Here is a 20,124-nt window from a genome sequence, read left to right as displayed (position 1 = left end):
ATAAAGCACAGAAATGTATGACAAAACCAGATTAAAGTTAGAGAGCAGGTAAGTTACAATATAAAACAGGCACAAGTTTAGTCAAAGCAGGTGATTGATGATTTTATAGTCCTGTAGTGAAAATAAAGGTGTCAAGGTGACTAGTATTCCTTGCCTTAGAAATCTGGAAATAAGCATGGCAGACTTCTGATAATATCAATTAGGAATAAAATTTATAGTTACTTAAGTATTTTAAATCATTCATTCTGATTCAAACAACCAAAGTAGGAAAAAAATAATCTAGTAAGACTTTTTCAGAGGACTTCACCAGTCCCTTTAGAAAGGCACCCTCATAAATATATTAGATTATTTTTTTAAGGACATTTCTGCATAGGTAATCTATCATGCTTTTTTTGCGTTGCTTTTTTTCCCTTATTCTATGTTTATTACTTCTTATAAGTAATTTTTTTACAATGTATACTGCAGATCCTGAAATCCTATCAGTGAAATGAGATACCAGTCCCCTTTAGTGGTTCACTTCAGTTTTGAAATTGACCTGTAAAAGAATTTCACCAAGGAATCTTTGTAAATAACAACAATGATAACAATCACTTGTTTTTCATCTTAAAAGCCATAAGGGATAAAAGTTCAGTCTTTTCTGGACTTGTTGGATGACCAGATAATCAAATAAAAAGTTAACAAGTTGCTAGACCCATGTCCCAGCCTTACACTTGCCAGTGAAGCAGACCAATAGGGCTGTACCCCTACACCTGGCAGAAAATGTAAACATTTACTTGGCAAAACAAGGGAAAGTTGCATGAAAAAAAACCACCTGCAAAGCTGCCCTCCTGAGGTGCCTGAAGGAGCGGGTGCTGGAGGTACTGCGTGACTCAGCTTTGCTTTTGCTCAGAAACTTTGCAAAACCCTTTGCAGTAAGAGCATTTTGAGCTTAAACAAAAAATTATAACTAGTAGGGAAGTTGCGTGCATTTTAGACTTCAAAGTACAGGCTCTGCGGCTTTGCAGGAAGTTTCTAACTTCCGCTGCAATACTTTCCCATGCTCCCTCTTACTTGAACTATAGCTAAGAAGTCCAACAGTAAGTTTTTCACAATCAGAATAGCAACTACACCATAATGACACTTGGGAAGCCTTGCTGCTTCCAGGAGCTTTCCAATGCTAAAGCCCAGGACAATAGATTCTCCAGTGACAATGCAAAATATTTACTGTAGGTAGCGTTTAAGTCAGGATTTTGACTTCCATACTACTAGTTAGTGATAGAAGAAAGTTCTCACCAGCTTGTTGGGGTATCGGAGCAACACAGGTTGTACAGGGACTTGTGGAACAAAGGCACCTGCAACCCGAAATTAGAATTGATTGTTAAGACCAAGCTTAATACAGCAGTTGGGAGTTTTAAGTGATTCAAGACATTGTATCTGGAAGAAGAAATTTTTAAAAAGGCAAGAAGAATGCAAAGTGTTCTTGTTTTGTTTGCATAGCTCTTTTTTTTTCTTTTCCTTTTTAGTTTCTTTTGTTTTTGTACATCAGCAGAACAACTAGCAAGTTATCAGAACAGAAAAGGGTTAGTCTCCACTTCAAGGAGAAAGCTGTCTGAGATCTGAGATTCCTGCACTGTCAAACTCGTTTTCTGTGTATTATCTCCCCATTGACTGGCATTCATTTCAAAGGATTAGATGCTCACGAGGCTGTTGAGCATTTCCTGAACCCTTCTCTGTTCTGATTATCTTCCTAAGTGATATAGATCTGAGCATGTCATAATGGTTTTGTAACTTCGCTACCGAGACACTGTTCAGCAGTAAGAAAGGAGAACACCATGGCTTTAACTGAAGCGCAGCACAACAATCTAATGATCAGTGATGCTATCAAGTATCTGTGTTAAAAATAATCTATGGGCCTGCCTTGCTAAGCACTATGCAAAGAGATTTCATAACTTGGTTGCCAAGTCCTGCATGGGAAAATGCACAGGAAGGGCATGACTGTAAGTTCATCTAAAAGAACATCTTAAGTAGTATATATTTTGGTAGTTCATCTCATAATAATCACAGTCAAGTTTCTGGGTAAATAAATTCCATGAAAACTGTACCCAGATAAAACCCAAACAACTAACTGTATACATCACGGGTATTTTGCATCCTACAAAATAGCAAAAATCAGAAAAGTAAACTGCCTAGTATAAAATAGTGGCCTTAGTGCCACTGAAACTTCAGTAATGTAGGACATAACTAAAGTGCTGTTGCGGAGGATGTACCTGCAGAAGTACAGGCCTTACTAGAACTACCAAATTAATACTCCATGCATTATTTTCCAACAACCATGCAAGAAAATCTCTCACCTTGTTTAAATGTGATCAGGCAAGATCGGTTTGTGCAGGTGCCTTCTGGGAAAATCAGTATCTTGGGATTTAAAGAGAGAGAAATACATATACACACACATTTACTTCAGCATCAGTTACATACGGGCTGACTTTTTATGCAGGCCCTGTGACATGTTACACTGCATCACAAGAATATCATCACTGTTTCAAAAGGAAATGAACAAATAAGTAAAGGATGCTTATAGTAATATTAATCTGATCCATCCTGATTTGGAAACAGATGCTTTGCAAGAGAGGAGTTCTGGGGAAAGGCCTTTGTCAGTTCAGAAATATGGTACAAAACACTTCAAGTGTTTCACTTGGAATGTTTAGTGTTGGTAATGATATGAGAATTGTTCCTCTGCCGGCAGCTCCTTATTGAACTGCTGGGTGTATAAACATCAAGAGTCTGGGCTGACATGAAGTCCATAAGGTACTTGAGCGTTTACAGGCACAGATGCCATCAACATGAGTGAGCTCCCAGCTGTGATGAGAAGATCACAGCTTGAGGGGTAGCAGCAAAAGGCAGAGAGAGCATGTGCATGTGATGCAGAGCTCTGAAGGCATTACGCACCACGGTGTAGCCTCGGAACCTGAATGACTCAGAACCACCAAATACCCAGAAGGTTTCTAAATTAGTGTCTGAAAGATACTAGATTAGATGCACAGTGAGCTGCAATGTAACACACTGAATCCAGCCCCCTAAGGAATATACAAGGAAGCTTTGTGTTTCTCAGATCACTACAGGATCATAAGCAGCATTCCAAAACCTCAGCACAAGAACTGGTCTGGAGCAAAAGAGTGCTCAAGGAGTGCTCTCACTTCACTCCAAACAAACAGGTCAAGACTAGATGAAAGATGGCATCATTAGTCACACCCAAGACACACAGGCTGTTCTAAGGTATGACAGCTGCACATACCTATCTACAGTTAGTCCTCAACTATGCATTCTGTCATCAGGAATTGTTTGCTGGTGCTATGGACACAAAAATGGGTATGTTTCTGCTTAGCCTATGTCATAAGCCCCAGAAAACCTATTAGTAACTGACCAAAGAGTAAGTAAACATTCCCTCCTTCCCCTTTGTTTTGGTACAAGGTTGGGAGAAGCACTAATCAGAACCTCACGCTATTAATAAGCACAAGTGCTGCCCAGCCTGTTGTGTTTTGGTTTTAGGAGGAGGAAACAGGGAATCCAGCTACTCCTCCTTTTCTATTGTGCTAAGAGAATGCAGCCCAGGCACTCTGAAGAGGATATGACAGACATCACTTTGTGGTCAGGTTTCACAAAAAAGAAAGAAAGAAAGAAAGAAAGAAAAAAAAACAGTAGGAGGAAGGTGTGGTCCGGGTACAGGGCTTGGAATTACCTAGTGACACCCCCAGTTGTACTGCTGACTAAGTCTTGGAGATTCCCAGATTACTTGACTCTTAATAGACTATTTATGCCATAATACATACCTAGTTGTTATCCCAAGTGCAGTATTGGTGTAGAGCCAATTCCCCTTTCCTCCCCATGCTGATTTCAGCAGAGATTAGGTCTACCAGGGCTTTGCTGGTATCACTTAATCCAGAACAGTTTAACAAATCATAAGCATCAGTGTAGTTTGTAAGCACAGTATTACAAAAAAAAGGCCTTCCTGGCTTTGACATGTGCACATTTTAAATCCTCCATGTAACTGTCAAATTGAAAAAATAACGAAGGCTCTAAAAATATTTATGGCAGTTTAGAAAAATGCATTTGTGATTCAAATTAAGGTAGTCTAAACACTAACTAAAAAGCTTTATGTAAGGTACTTGCTAACTAAAAATGATGCATGAAATGTCTAAATAATGCCATTTCAAAAAAAGAGGCAAGTATAAGTCTTCCCTACTTGAATATTCTCTGTTTCTAGAGACTATTCAGAATGTAGAGCAGTGCATTCAGTCTAGCAGTCATAGTGATACCTGCTACTGAAGTCTGTATTTTCACTTGCCTCTTTAATTTTCCTCAAGAGCCATTCACTGGAACAAAAGTGAAGGCAAAGTTAACTGTTCTCAGCCATTTAGGAGGTATGACTAAAGAGATCTGGTGACTTTAGCTACTGAACCAGTCGCTTCTTTAAGTAAATTAACCCCTAAGAAAACAAGTCAAGAACTAATTCAAAACACAAAGCATGAGTTTATACAGAAACCTGCACAGGGTATCTTTGGAGAAAGGTCTTGTATTGCCGCCTGTATTTGTCCAGCAGCATGGCAATGACACTGTATTCATAGTATCTGAAGGCAACGTGAGACCAGAGTCAATGCAACAGAAGAAAGCACAGACACACTGCCAAATGAGGTGTCAGTAGGTTCACAGCTGCTCCAGGTCTTTCTTCTTGCAAAGGATGCAGATTTCCATTCCAGCTGTCGTAAAAGCAGCAGAGTTGCTGCCTCAATGCTCTTGTCCATCCTAAGCAAGACCCGCCCCATTAGCTTGTCAGGATGGAAAGCCAGCCAAGGCCTAGAAATGCAGCAGCAGCTTCTTGCTGAGGTATGCCCATGGAAAACACTGTGCAGAACCAATAACTATTTCTTCCACATTAAAATCTTTCCACTAGGCAGACCGATCTAAATGTGCAACATGGCTTCTCACACATAAGAATACTGACTCACGTAATACCAATGCAAGTCATCTACTACACTGAAAACACCGTGCTAAGACTGAATAGGGAAATAAGAAAGTCAAGAGCATCTGCATTTGGAACAGCAGTTTGTACTGGCTGGATTTTAACTGACACATTTGTCACGACAAAACTCTTTCTGGGCACCAGCCTCTTGTCTTCCTTTCCTAACCCTGTCATATACCTGAGAGCTAACTTCTTCTCCGTACATCAACAGAACCCTGTTCAGCTGGGCACTCGTGGCATTGTGATGCACAGTGAATATGGGATATGAATACGTGACAGAAGAGTAGTAATGTATTTATTACCTGTGGCCACTGGCCTCTTGATAATGCCCGCTTAGTTATCTCAGTGACTGTATTCTTCCGTGAATCAGGGTCTTGACGAGAAACTGCTACAGGCTGAAGGGAACTTAAAATTGCTGTGGAAGAGATAAAAATTTTTATTTGTCTTATACTAGTGCTTAGAAAACACAAGGGTTCAAGGCTCTCTTGTAGCAAAACCTTGTTATTACACTAGGAGACAGACTGCACAGCTTTTAGACTACATAGATAACAGTAGTGTTGTTACTGTTCTCACTTTGCAAAATGGGAAGTAAGACACAGAAGATGTACATACACTGGCAGCTGAGGAGCTTTACAGTAGATATAAACATGCCAAATTCACCCAAACACATTCTACTAATATTGCTGTTGCTTTTCACGGAGCATTTGCACATAATTCTAAGGAAAAGACCTGACTGGGACTCTGCTCATGGGTCACGCTCTGACCTAACTCAAGCAGACTGCAACCAACAAGTAGTCTGAGCCTAGGCTAAGAATTAAAATGTCCCTTTCCAGTTACAAAGCATGCACAGCTTCTGTGGAAATTACAGAAACCTCCCCACCTCATTTAATCAGAAGTCTACATCGGAATGTGTGGACCTATTAAGATGTAATGAGAAACCTGTGGAAGAATTATTTTTGGTGCTTTTAAGAGAAGATCAATATATTATCAGTTTATTTCCTACAAAGACATTTTTCTATGTTGCCTACTGAGTTTAGTTTGGGGTTATTGTACAGACAGCAGAAAGCCTACAGCTGATTCTAGCAATAATGCAAATGGAGATTCTTTTTGTGCCAAAAGGAGAAGAAAATAAATGCATGAGTCATCTGATCTTTTCCATTTTCTGCATTTCCTTTTTGAGTAACTTCTCTTTCATTCTTTCCTGGTTTGACTCCCATTAAAAAAAAATAATCCATAAGAGTGCCTGCAAGTTTAAGCTTATAAATATGTTTTTTTCCAGACTACTGTAGTTTGGGTATGTTCTGAAATAACCTTCACTAACCTGTGTTCTACATTTGTGGTCCACACTGCTGGAAGACAGCAGTTGAACAGATTTATCAAGCTACCTACTGGGAGAATTTTACAAGAAAGCTTCTAGCCTGAGCAGTTACAAAACATGCTTTCAGTATAAAGTAAATTTAAAGTGATATTATATTTCATATCTGAAAAGAAATAGCATACTTTTAGACATTTTGACCAGTTCAGAAAGATAACTTGTTACAGGGATTTCACTGGAAACGATCTGTCAATATCTTTGGAACCTAAGGATTTAAAAAAGTCTGCCCCCACATCACTTTCAGAGATAAGGTTTTTGTTCTCATGTCAAATTGCTGGCTTCTAATATTTTATTTTTTCATAAATACTTACTGCCAAATACTGGAGTTGACAGGTTCTCTGCTCTAGACACTACCGATGGCATTCCAGTTAGCGCAGTAATAATGGCATCAAAAAAGCTTGAATGAGGAGCTGCAACAAAGATTGGGGCTTCCAGCAGATTTGCTACTTTCCCTTTTACTTTAACTTGGAAACCCATTACGAAGAACAAGGTACGAGTCAGGCATGAGAGAGCTGTCTGGATCATCCCCCTTGTAAACAGAAACACAAAAGTATCACCCATTTTACAGTTAGTATTTCTTTTGTACTTGAGAAGAAAAGCCCATAAAATATTTCCCAGATCTCACCAGCGCTGGGGCCAGGCACAGGGTAGCAATACTACTCACTAAAGGGGAAGAAGCAGAAGTAGGGAAGGGGGGGTACACCACCTTTTCATGTTGAAACCAGATTATAATTTTAGCGATAAGGCAAAGTACAGCACCTCGCTAAACTCTCCTCCCAGGTATGCCATTTCTCCTGCCGTATTTTATAGCATTGCAGCATAACACTATTGCAAGGGGAGGGCAAGTAATTAGCAGATTCGGTGTCCTTTTTGTAAGAACTTCCGTAACTGATATTGTTCTTTTACTATCAGTTTTAAACAAGATTAAATGACAGTGTTCCCTTACTGGAACATGTGCCCTTCATGGGACTCTCCGTAATCTCTCAGCCTCGTTAGAACTCACTTCCCGCGTCTCCTCCTCCCACATGCAGCTGCAGTGCATCGCAGCTAGCAGGGAACTTCATTACTCTGAGGTCAGAAGCTGAGCAACTGAAACCCAGAACCCACAGAGGCAGCTGTAAAGTACTCCTTCAAGGGCAACATAGCTAAAAGAGGAGCTGTCAAAGCTAATTTTGTTATGAATTACAGCATACCAGGAATGACAGGCTACACAGAAACTCAGCCTATATAACATTACCAAATACTTTTCTCAATTAGTTTCTTTTCTCAAATATCGCTATCAGTGTTATTACTGAAGTAATTCCTGACTTACAAATAGTCTGTAAAGATTTTAATACAGATTTGTTTTAGCCTCAACACAATTGAAAACATACTTACTTGAAAAGCTCCACTACTGTTGTAAAATACACTCATCAAAAAGTTGCTTCACCTAAATGGGTAAAACTAAGATTTGACTGAGGATTCCTTGTTAATCAAAAGAAGGAAAGGGAAGGGGCAGGGGCAGCTTTAGACCCTTGCTTTGTGTTATTAAAAAAAAATATCCACAAGTATTGGTCACTTTTTACCTTCTCCATCCTTTTAGCGGCACAGATCCTTTTCCAGGGTGACGGAAAGTTGCAATTGATGCAAACAACCATGCTAGCAGTACAATAAATGCAATGCATATGGCACGGAGGGGTAGCAAAATAATCCCCTGAAGAACAATCTGGAAACACAGAGAGGGAAAATCTTAAGAAATGGTATTGGCAGGAATGACACTGATATCCATGTAGTTCCATTATATGGACTTTCAAATACTAACATTACTGCTATGTGATTTAGCAAGAAAAGCATTAATGATTCCAGTGTTCGCATGGGAAGTCAGTCATTCACAGCATTTTGTTTTCACTTTTGGGTTCCCATTTCAAGTAGAACTGGCACATCTGAGTATTGGAGTTTGTGGCTTCGATGTTGTTAGACAGAGGTGTTAAACGGAGTAGCTGCCTTTAATTTATACTTACTTGCAGCACACAGCCAGCTCAGATGAGTCTGCCCAGCTGATACCCGTCTCCACTACGGAGCCTTCTGTCACTAGCTGTCTGTCTAGAAGCCAAGTGGAATTGTTAAGATGACTAAAATACACTCTTGCCCTTTCACAATGACAAATCTTGTGTTGAGTCACACTATTGCCGCAAGTGATCCTCACTACTACTGCTTGGAGTAGTGCACTGGCAACACAACTTCCTTTCCCCTCGCTGGGACTTAAGCAAAATGGACCTGTGCTTTAAAGCAAAGGTTCAGACCTTACAGTGCTGTTGAAGCTGCTTGGCTCATTGCCTTTGGAAGTGGTTTGCTCACCGCCCGCTGTAAACGTACAGCAGAACCCTTATGATTATGGAGATTAACTTGTTGCCTCCTGTTTGAAGCATCTTGGATATTAAGCTCTGTGTGCTAGGACCTCCTTGAATTTTTCAGAATAAACTGAGAAAGCTTAGTTCCCTTTCCTTCCCGCAATCAGAAAATTGTTAGTAACTTGCTTTAACTAGTAAACAAAATAAGCTATTGAGAGAGTTCTGCTATGGTCATAGACGACCAGGCTAGATAACAAAACCAGCATAAACCAGATCCAAGCCCATTCACCACTTCTTCAGTTAGTTATTCATGTGTGTTTGTAAGGGGAGAGGAGGGAAGGAGAAACACGTAACGCACCCTGGTTGTAAATAATCCTCAAAAATCATCCCCAGCCATGCCTAAGCAATTTTCAGTTTGCATTTTTTTGGTGCACGGCTCCAGCGAAGAGGTGTACCCGCACCAGATTGTTAACAGGCAGCTGTGGGGCAGGGCAGGGAAGGAAGAAACCACCCTAGTAAATTAGGTTAGAAACTGTATCCTGAAGGTTGGCCTTTGTGGTGCAATACAGCGCTGCGCAGACTGAGCAAGCACGGGTTATGGGAGGAAGGTGAGCTGTGTCAGAATGCGGAAGTCAGAGCACAGCATTCCTGGTAAACTAGTAAACGGTTCAATTCCTTTTGGCACCTAATCCAGCTCAGCTACCACTCACTGATGAGGATCAGCTCTGTGCACACAGAACTATATACACCCAAGCAGAATTATGAGAAGTTATTTTCTTTTAATTTTACTTGGGCTATGTTTCTAAAAATCCGTCAAAACCTACAGAAGAGTGCATCGCTGGCCACACGACTGACAGCTCCACCGGTTCAGAAGGATGGTAGAAGTTACTGAAATAGAGTTATGCTAGTTTAACTTATGCTTGTGAGCGTATGTTTCTTATGCTTTACTATCTTTTAAGAAAATCTACAACAACAGTGTTCCTCTCTCAAAATTAGCCTTTTTATTCAGCAAGGCTTTTAATAAATAATTTTTTAAAATATTTTTTTATTAAATAAAAAAAATTAAAAAAATAAAAAAATTAAAAAATAATTTAAAAATAAATTTAAAATAATAAATAAATAAATAATTTAAAAAATAATTTTACAGAATAGGCTGCAACTTGCATACTTGAATTATGATTATTAAACACCACAGTGGATTTTAATTTACCTCTTTCCTTTAAGAAGGAACAGGTGTGTGTAGTACATTTGGAATATAAGCATCTTTGAGTATCATTTATTCAATTCTTCAATATAGTAAGTTGGTTATAATTTTCCTTTCATCAACACAATCTTTTCTCATGCCACCAAATTCCTTCCATCTTCACATAACGTCCTTTTACTGTTCTCTTGTCAATAGCGAGGAGAGGCTCTGGCCTCTGGCTCTAAACCCTGTGATACTGACAAGGATTAACAGGAATTGCGAGCCTTCAGGACTCTGTTCTCTGTTACAAAAGGCACAGTGACAACAGACCAAACATGACAGTGAACACACGGTGTAAATTAGTATAAGCACGAGGCGCAGTCGCATGGTGTTGACGCTTATGTTCTGTAAGCGCTGCCGTATGTTTCCAGGAGAGAGCTGAACATTCAGGTATGATTATTTCCTTCTTTTATATAAAATTTGTATGTAACTAGCTATGGAATTTTAACCTTAACTTCATGGACAGCAGGAAAAGCACTGCTCTGGATCACAGAAAAGCATTTAGTAGCTGGGTATGAGAGATTTGGACTTGGAGATCTATCGCTGCCACTTTCTTTGGTGCCAGTCATGGCAAAAGTTAAACCGAAGATGCCTCCTTGGTTGTCTCCCAAAATCATCTGTCTCTCTTTTTTCTCCATATGCATCCTCTTGTGCTATGATCTATAGTCCCAGTTCAACATTTCAGCTGCATTCAGTTATCCAGAATGGGCAACATAAGCACAAATCTGTGTTTTGACTTAAAATAACTTTTCTTTATGAAAAAACCTCTATATATGCACTGACCTACAATGGAAAATAAAGGATGCAATAGTAAAAGGAAAACAATCTCTTCCTCAAAACTTTAATAAATTCATTAATCTATTTTAGGCAGATGCGCAGGTGGTACTGATTTGCTGATGCAAGCTGTTGGCTTTCTAGGTCATTGTGTAATGAGGCAGAGTTGATTTCTGCTCCATCAGCTGCAGAGTAGGGTAAGAAAAAGACACTAAAGAGAAAGGTCAAGGCATGCCAGAAAAGTATAGGAGAAAAACATACAGAAGAAAATACAGGTTTAAAGTTTAGTAACTGCTAAGTAGGATCAGAGCCGCTCTAGCTTCTGTATACAGTAATCCTGAAGATAGAATTATTCTGAGTCATCCAAAGAACCTTTTCCCGTATTTGGAACCCCCTGCATACTTTCTACTTCACGTATCTGCAACAACTGCATAGCAGGTCACTGCAGAGTTGCAGACACCTGCAGTAGTCCTTGCAGTCCAGGTCACACTCCCACAGCTGACTGACGCGTCAGAAACCGGGGATGGGGAAAAGCAGATCTACCAGAAAGCCACATAATTCAGTTTGAAATTTTGTTCAACTTCGGCTACTGACGAGTTACCTAGGAAGCAGCAGAAGAGCAGGCTGGGAATCAGGATGAAGCCCAACTCCTACTGAACTCCTCTGACATCCGAAAACGCAATCATGCCTAGCAAGGCAGGGTCTTCCGTGAGCACCCAGAGTACATCACACCTCTGCCAGGCAGTCTAGCTACTTGCTTCCAAGTACAAGGTTTAAAATTACTCTTTTAGAGTGCTGGTTGTGCCATTACGTAGTTCACCATTACATAAATCCACTGAGCATCTCTTCTGAATTAAGTGCAATCTAGCAATGACTTAACTAGTATTTGTGCTTTACAGTTGCAGGTCAGAAGTTAGGAGTGCATCTGAGCCATCAGGATGAACAGAATTAAAATTAAAAAAACTCCCAACAATGAATTTCAGCCAGCTTCAGTCAGAGGATGGAAACCAGAAGTATTTGAACAACTGTTTTAAAATCTTGTTTGGCACATGCAGATGGTTAGCACAGAACAACTGATCCTTGTTTTGCACATTCTAAAGAAGGACAAAAATCTCCTTGGCTGGTAAACTGTTAGCAATACAAGGACTGGTAAAAAACTGTAGAATCTTCTCACTCCACTGTTCATTCTGGCTACGCTCTGTTTTTGTATCTGAAGCTGAACGGAAATGCAAACAGATAGCCTGTCTCACTTTCAAGCCCCATTCATCAAGGGACAGCAACCTTTACATTCAAGGAGCTCACCACCATAGGAAAACCCAGCTTTCCCAAGCTTCTCCAAGAGCTTTGGGCTCTTAGAGAGAGTTTTGAAATTTTGTGTTTTAATTAGAGTATGTTAAAGGAATAGTATAGAATAGGGGGAATATAACAAAACAATCCCTTAACGTGCAGGAATAGAGATACACTACGCTTGATTTAAATGGAAAGGAAAGGGACACTTCTCTTTTTTGAGGTTCATAGTAACACTCTCTGGTAAGGCTTTTATTCCCAGCTGGTCCGATACGCAGTGCTGGGCAAGAGAGGAGCAGACATTTACAAGACAAAGCAGACAGTAGGAAGTATCCTAGTCTCTATGACATACAGACATAAAAAGAACAGAAAGGACCAACAAGCAATACAAAAAGGTTGTGTCTTTCTGCTTCAGAATTGTGTGACTACTGCAGTTTTGCTTCATAGCTCACTAGGATCGGGCCCTGAGCCAGCCGGGTGCATTGTGGAGTTACGTGTGGAGTGTATCTTGCTTTAAGACATACCATGTTTTTCATCCCTTCCTCCTGAAGGAAAAAAAAAAGTAGGATATATTTATTATAGCTACAATAGTAACTGTAGCTTAAAACTGCAAGCTTTTGAAAATTGTCTGTACATCCTCTAGAAAGAACAGCCAGTACAGAAAGCTGTCCATTTCTGGAACTTCATTAAGAAACTGGTTTCTTTACCTGGGGGGGTCATGCCTACAGCTACTGATTCAGATGTATTTGAAATGCGTTTCAGGCTGCTAGTAAAACACAGGGGATAAAAGGATTTGAAATTGTTTTCCAGGTTTCTCACATTTCCTCCACCCAGCGACCTTCAGGGCAAACACTGTTTATAACTTGAGGAAGGGCTATATGAAACATAAAATATTTAGTTGCACATCAGCCTCAGATATTTTTAACAATCGGCAGAAAATGCTGCAGGTTCACCTACACACTGACATCCTCACTGTCCTTACTGAGATGTCACTTCATATTTGGTTCATCAGCTCAATTTTTAAAGAAAATGGTTTTAAAACTTAAGAGACCAGAAATACTGTTTGCTCTCTTAAAAGTACCCTGTAAGTCCTGTATGTGCTTGTACAGCTGTACTGGAGCAGCATTCAGCTCAGAAGCCTAATTCAGTTCAACCCAGTGGCACCAGTCCATAACCTGGTGAAACTGGGGATACCTTTTCTGTTGTCCACACTGAACAGGGAACCAAGAGATTAACCCCCCATGCCCACCCCAGGCTTAAAATCAGCCTAAAGTGAGTTAAGCATCTGAAACAGGATTACTGTAAAAAGTTTTTTTCTTTTTTAGCTTAGCATATCAGAGAGAAGTTATCGTCATTTTCACTCTAGAGCCGAGGCATCTGACATGATGGATACACGGACTTGATTCAAGCAGGATGCAAAGTGGAGTGGAACAGGACTCCTGTTCCTTTTATCGTGCAAACCTTTTCAAAAGCTTGCTGCAAATCTTGCATTAGAAGTTTAAGTTCGAAGTCAGTAAGAAGCCTAGCAAGCATGCGGTTTGTGCACTCTGAGGAGCGATGGGTTGAAGAACTTAATTTCAAAAACTGTGACTTTTTCACGCTGAACACCACCTGCACCTTTGCGTTCACTGTTTACATAACCTATTAATTTTCCTCTCTCTTATCTCTAGACTAGATCAGGAAGCGGGCTACGCGCACTTGGGGAGGAAGGATTCTTCCTAGGTGCCTTTTCCCTGGAAAAGCCAGGCGCTGCACACGTTTGACTGGGGTCTGCGTTGCCGCTGCCCCTGCGCGCCGGCTGTAAGCGCGGTGCTGCGGCGGGGCCGGCCTGGCAGCCCGCGGCGGGCGGCAATTTCGAACGGCGTTTGGTCACACGGCCGCCGTCTCCCACGGGAAGAGGGCCCCCGCTGACACCCCCGCCCCCCGCAGCGGTGCCAGACCCCTGGTTCGGAGCGGCGCAAGCGACGCCGGTCAGACCAGCGGGAAGCAGGCGGCTCCCGGCGCAGCAGCGCTGAGGGTGCCCCCCCGCGCCGCCTCGGCCCCGCCGCACCGCTGCGCATCGCAGCACCGGGCAGCCCCGCTGGGCCGGCCCCGGGCCCTCGCACGGCCGCGCCGCCAGCCTTACCCGCAGCTTGTCCCCGGCGCTCAGGCGCCCCGGGTGGACGAAGGGGTTGCGGACGGTGGGCGGGCAGAAGGAGTGCTGCCTGGGCAGCGGCAGCACCCGCGGCGCCATGCTCCGCTGCGCGCCGCCGCCCCGGGCGATTGCGCATGAGCCGCCGGCGGAGCCCGCGGCCCCTCGGCCCGGCCCGGCGCGGCCCGGCCGGCCCTGCCCACCGCGGGGAGCCCCGCCTCGGGGCAGGCCCCTGGGGGCTGCGGGCCCGCCGGCCCGGCCCCGCCGCCGCGGGTCGCCCGGGGAGACGGCGCTGGGGCGGGCGCAGCCCGGGGGAGTGCCGCGGTCGGCCCGCTGCCGTGTCAGGCAGCCCCGGGGCCCCGGCCGCCCGCTCTGCCCCCGCGGCTGCTGCGCTGACCGCAGCCGCGTACGGCTCCCACGGGCACCGCAGCGCCGGCCGCCGGGGGGGTGCTGGGCTACCGGGGGGTGCTGGCCCTGGGCTACTGGGGTGGTGCTGGGGTCCCGGGGTGGTGCTGGGGTACTGAGATGGTGCTGGCCCTGGGGTACCGGGGTGGTGCTGGCCGTGGGCTACCGGGATGGTGCTGGGGTGCTGAGGTGGTGCTGACCATGGGGTACCGCAGCCGCCTTGTTGGCAGGCACCGAGTTCTTAGGACCAACGTGGTCTGTTACCTGAGAGAGAAAAGCGGCAAACACCACAGCTGAAGTCGATTTTAGGAGAAGGATGTGTTTCCACCCCTGCAGAAGGCTGATACGGAGATACCGGTCTTGAGTTGGTGAGGTGTAGAGATCCACTGCAGCGTTGTGTATGCGGGGCTGGCGTGGGATCTCTTCCCACAGGATGCGGCAGGAGGTGCCCCGCAGGGCCAGCCGCAGCTCGGGCAGGTAGCCCACGGGCCGCTCGGGCCGCTCAGGCTGAGGTGTGCTGTAAAGCACCCCGTGCTCCTGTGCCTCCGCCAGGCAGGTGCCTTCCGACACAAATGCCGCCACTGCTGCAAGGTTTCTGCCTGACCATGTGTAGGAAACGTGCTTGTCGGTTCTCGTGGCAATCTGCTACAGCAGTAGGGGTGAGCCAGGGTCTGCACAGAGAGCACTTGCTGGCTGGTAGCCTCTTACATGCCATTAGTACAGACACTTTGTTTTGTTTTGGTGCTTTTCCCTTTCTGCTAGCTTTGCTTCACACACAAATACTGGTACTTCTTAACATCAATCTCTATGTTGCTGGCCTGTTCGTGTTGCTCTAACAAAAATAATTATGAATGTCTCATAGTTCAGTCCCCAGTTTGACGTGACTGCTGCCACAAAGATATCATTAGCATTAATAAAATTTAATTATTCTCAAATTATTATTTGTGTTTTGTAACTGCAGGTGCTTAAGTAGTAATCATAATGTTATATTAGGGCTAACTGAAGCCCGTCTATAATGGAAGCTTGATGAGTGTAGGATTTCCCTTGGCTGGTTTCCAGGGTCTCCCTGTGGTTGCCAGTCCTTGCAACCAGCACTGGGCTCTGAAAAACCCGAGAGCTGCATACAAACCAGCTCAGCGCAACTGTCAAAGTAAGGCTGGGGGGAACTCCAGAGGAGAGGGACCAGTTCTACCTCTATCATTCTCAACAGATAATTGTACAAGCTCTTCTTAAAACCCCATGACTTCCCTGGCTGATCCGTTCCACCACTTCTCTGATAATATCTTGAAATTATTTTTTTTTTAATCTGAGCGTAGTCTTTGTCATTGCAACTTCTATCCATTCTCTGTGGATGCAAGAACTGTTCACTTTCCTCTTCGCAGCTACTTTTTGCACACCTGTGTAGTGCTATGGTTTTCACAAGCTTTCAGTAGACTAAGCAATGTAGTATTTTTTTGTAGTAGGTTTTCTTTCCCAGGTCATCAGTTTCTAGGTATCTGAGCATTCTTAATGCCTTCCTCTGGTCTTTCTCCTGTAAGTTCACACCTTTTTGGAAAGTACCCAGACTGGAAATACTACTCCCTAGGAGGGCTGACCAGTGCTACCGAGTGGGTGGGAAGGATTAGTTGGTGTCTAACACGTAATACTTGTATATCCCTATAGAGTGTCTAGCTTTATGTCATTAGCCTGACCCCGTGACTCACACTGTGATACACACTACAGAGTTCTAAGAAACACTGCATTTGTCCTTATAGTGATAGTGATCTTACCTCTAGAACTGGGAAATACTAAAACATCTGGCTTTGTAGATGTGGTTTTTTGTTATGTAGAAGAATGTTTCTGGTGACTTGTATATTTGTTAAAAACAATTATATTGATTAAAAATATTTTACTCTTCTAAGGCTGATTAGCTGTAGCAACATCAAAAAGGCTTAACATCACAGACACCAAAATACAAACACAGTGTGAAAAAAAATTGTAAACACATGAGAAGGTGCAATCATATGTAATTCTTTGGCTAAATTGGTGTCAGCGTCTCTTTTGAATAACAATGCCTTTTTAGTTTGTGAATCTATGGTAAAATGAATCTTTATCAATGGTCCACTAACATAAAACACCGTGAAGCTTTTGTGAAACTGATACTTGGAATCACCTCGATATCTTTTCTTTCACCAGAAGGTGCATATGGTGCTAGAGTTGGGCATTGAGGGAACAGTACCATTAGCTTGCTACTGATTATTTTGCTAGGTTGAAGCTACAGCTTCAGTTCCGTAGATCACTAGGAGGATGTATGCTTTCCCTGAAGAGCTTTACCCTACATTGTCTTGATTCTGCCTAGAAACTGTAAGAAAAGTGGCTCTGGAGCAGGTGTAGCTTCCGTATACCATCCAAGTGAATCATATTAGTGCTACATGAAACCCAGTAAGCATTTCCATGGTGTAAAACAGGGATTCTTCTCTCATATAAACAAAGCTTTTTAAAAGTCTTTGGAGCTTTACAGTTTTTAATATAAATTGTGTGTACAGTTTAAATTGGACTAAGATCTTCACCTCATCATAGCTGTCTTTGGGACAGTTTAGTTTCTCTTCCTGGCATTTGTAAAAATATATTCCAACAGATCTTCTTATCATAAAGATTTTAATAAAGCTATAGTGATTTCAAAGTAATTCAAGTATATATTAATTCTATAAAATGTAGTGTAGACAAAATCATATACTGCAGAATATTAAATCCTTGCAAACATTTTTTAAAAAAATCTTGTCAGTAATTCCTGATCTGAATCAGAAGCTACAAGAAGTTGCCCTTTTTTAGTATTTCCCTGTTTAATTACTCCAATTAAGACTGTTGTCTTACCTTTATAAAACATGCTCACAAAGGCATTTTTTAATACAGAAATTGAAAACCTGCTTTGTGTTTGAATTGCTCCCCGCTTGCATGTGACAAGAAGCCGCCATCTCCTGGCCACAGTCGCGTACCACTGCTGCTCGGAAAGGGCAGCATCTAACTGTTCGTAAGAGAAACAGCCACCTTTCCTCAAGGACTACCAACAAAACTTCATGCGAAGTACCATTCTGATTTTCCTGTTTCTTTCTGCGATATTAAATGTGAACTACTTGGGCAAACCGGGTATGAGAACAGAAGTAGATTGCCAATGTGTTTCCATTGTCAATTTGACTTCTTTCTTCCCAGACCATGGTCCCCCAACGCCAGTTCAGCCTCTGCTTGCCCCCTGGCCCAATGCTGACTAATGCCTTGCAAGAGGCCATCTGGATGCAGCTGCCAGCATGCTCTCTCCAGGGACCAGTGCAGCTGAAAAATGTAACGGGAGTCACATCAAGTTTGTCTTTCTCCACCTGGGACAGTCTGACAGCATTATCCAGGTAAGCCATATATCCTCAAAGGTTTTTGTGCTTTGGCCGTCCAACATACAGTCTCCGTGTCACGCTACGTAAATGGTACCGTGGCAGGCTGCCACAGGTATTTTGAACTAAAAAATCAGAAATATTTTCAATATTTGTATTTCAGAATCAGAAAGGCATTGTGTGAGGCTTCGAGGTGATACAGGCTTAGCACTAAGCAGTGTGAACATACTTGTCTCCTTGATGAATTCTACAGGGATAAGCGTGGCCTGTTGTGCAGGTGGTATCAGCTGCAGTAGTAGACAAAATACTTTCTGTACTGAAGAGGGATTAGAATCACCCTGTACTGTTTCAAGATTTGTGCTGATAAAGGACAAATTAAATGGCAGACCTCAGGGGAAAAAAAAAAAGATCTGATTATAGATGGTAACAGAAACAAGCATCACTTAACAGTCTTTAGAATATCTTTTCAGCTTTAAGTAAAAAATGCCATCCATGGGAATGTTCAACGGGCTGGATAACACATGGAGTAATTCATTAGGGATACATCAATCAATTTCAGTCTCCTGGGAATCTAGCTCTACGTATCCCTCAGAATTTATTGTTCTAGTGTGATTTCAAGTAAGAAAAGCAGTTCTGAGCTGTTCATTTCCCAGTGCTCAGGTACTTGTGGACTGGAGGATGCGCTGACTGGCATACGTGTATCCATCCAAGCAGGCACACATGCACGCACGCATGTATACACAAACCCAGACAGGTGCACAGATACATGTATCTTGGAGTTTTTATTTAACGTTAATTAGAACTGAGACACCCCTAAAGCTAAGCTTTCTCCTGAGTATTCCTAGATGTTTCCGCTTACAGAAATTCCTTTCTCTGCCTTTCCCTTCTTCCCTAAATGCTAGACTTTCTGTGCTACTGTTATAACCTTTTTATTGGTGCGCATAGGGCTCACCCAGTGTTTGCTTGCTAAGTTTCCATTGGAGAGTTGCTTCTAGCTGTTTTCATCCCAGGGAAGCTGGTGTCCCCAGTCTGTTAAGTGTGAGAATCCAGCCCATAGGTACAGGTAAAATAGTCTCAGAATATGTCCTAGGATGCTGCACCAAAGAGAGGAACCTCATGCTAAGAGCTCCCTGAAGCTTATTCTGCTGAATTCCTTGCTCTTTGTGCTGCTTGATGGACAGAAGGTAAGTAAAATCAGAGGCAAGAACCTAGTCACTTCAGTTGGCAAGTCATACCTGGTAGTGACTCCGCAAAGGGAGGCACTTAAGTAAACGCTTAGCTTGCATGTTGTTGGTCCCAGTGGGGTACGTAGGACTTGTGTTAGATTTTTGGTCCTAGACAGGCAGATAGATTGCTGAGCTAGCTCTGTTACCAAATTAGGGGAAAGCAACATTGGGTCTTGCTGATGCTGAGTGAAAATAAAGGTAGTATTATCTCAGGGAATCCATTGGGTATGTCCCCTTGGAGAATCCTCCTTCCTCACCTGAGCTGGCTGCAGAACTGGACAACTTGACAAAAATTTTTCTTCTGTTTCTCTGGGTAAGGAAAGCTCTAGACTGATGATGGGGGATCTCCAACTCCCAGTGCTCCCAAACTGGCACCTTCCCTGATTATTGAATTCACTTGAAAACAAAAGAAAAAAGTAGATTTACAAGAAGAAGAGAGACTCCAGTGATTTGTGTGAGAACAAGATATAAAATTAACTGGTTTTTTTTCCCTTTGAACTGAACCCAGGAGCCTCAGTAAAGTTTACCCTATTTAAAGCATTAATTAGGGAGCTGACTATACATAAAGATAAAACAGAACTCTTAAAGAAGTCTCCAGGGACTCCAAAAAACCCAGTTTTGTCTACATGAGGCAAAAGAATTTTAATTAGAAGCAACTGAATTGAAGTGAACTGATATGAGCAACAAAAAGAGAATTTATCCCACAATGTATTCAGGGAACATAATTGAATGTTCATTAGCTAAGAGTTATATACTGACTGTTAATGAGCAGAAATGAATATGTATTATTTCTTATTAAGCTGGAAATGTATGGAACTAATTGCATTTAAATATAGTAGCTATAAAGCTGTGTTTATTAAGAGTCACTACTAAGAACAGGAAAGACATAGGTGAATTTGTATTCTTTACTGCAGTATCATTTTAAATATTTATTATGCTAAGTGGTATTAATACATAGCTTTTCTTGGAAATGGTTGTTACGTTGTGCTAGTAGG

The 20,124-nt window shown here is 42.4% G+C and overlaps 1 protein-coding gene and 1 long non-coding RNA gene across 10 annotated transcripts in view; one reads left to right on the top strand and one right to left on the bottom strand.

Annotated features, from left to right (window-relative positions):
• Window positions 1–14,319, bottom strand: part of LPCAT2 (lysophosphatidylcholine acyltransferase 2) — a 32,749-nt gene extending 18,430 nt beyond the window's left edge. The window contains exons 1-7 of one of the 3 annotated variants that reach the window (XM_055818444.1): window positions 14,131–14,319; window positions 12,530–12,550; window positions 7,937–8,076; window positions 6,683–6,900; window positions 5,299–5,411; window positions 2,331–2,391; window positions 1,273–1,331 (exon numbers count right to left, since the gene is read on the bottom strand). In XM_055818444.1, coding sequence (XP_055674419.1) covers window positions 1,273–1,331; window positions 2,331–2,391; window positions 5,299–5,411; window positions 6,683–6,900; window positions 7,937–8,076; window positions 12,530–12,550; window positions 14,131–14,238 — 720 coding nt within the window. In that variant the 5' untranslated portion in view covers window positions 14,239–14,319. Of the gene's footprint in view, window positions 1–1,272; window positions 1,332–2,330; window positions 2,392–5,298; window positions 5,412–6,682; window positions 6,901–7,936; window positions 8,077–8,371; window positions 8,454–12,529; window positions 12,551–14,130 lie in introns of all 3 variants that reach the window. The other 2 variants (XM_055818446.1, XM_055818445.1) reach the window with 2 other exon arrangements.
• LOC129785618 (uncharacterized) overlaps window positions 1–20,124 on the top strand; it is a 786,935-nt gene that overhangs the window by 159,067 nt on the left and 607,744 nt on the right. For all 7 annotated transcript variants that reach the window (XR_008749761.1, XR_008749763.1, XR_008749764.1 and 4 more), the window contains exon 3: window positions 17,731–17,921. This is a non-coding gene — a long non-coding RNA (uncharacterized LOC129785618). The remainder of the gene's footprint in view (window positions 1–17,730; window positions 17,922–20,124) is intronic.

This window comes from Falco peregrinus, chromosome 14 (genome assembly GCF_023634155.1).
Source record: "Falco peregrinus isolate bFalPer1 chromosome 14, bFalPer1.pri, whole genome shotgun sequence".
Taxonomy (NCBI): domain Eukaryota; kingdom Metazoa; phylum Chordata; class Aves; order Falconiformes; family Falconidae; genus Falco; species Falco peregrinus.
Note: the sequence above shows the minus strand (reverse complement) of the source record. Positions and strands in the feature narration are given on the sequence as shown.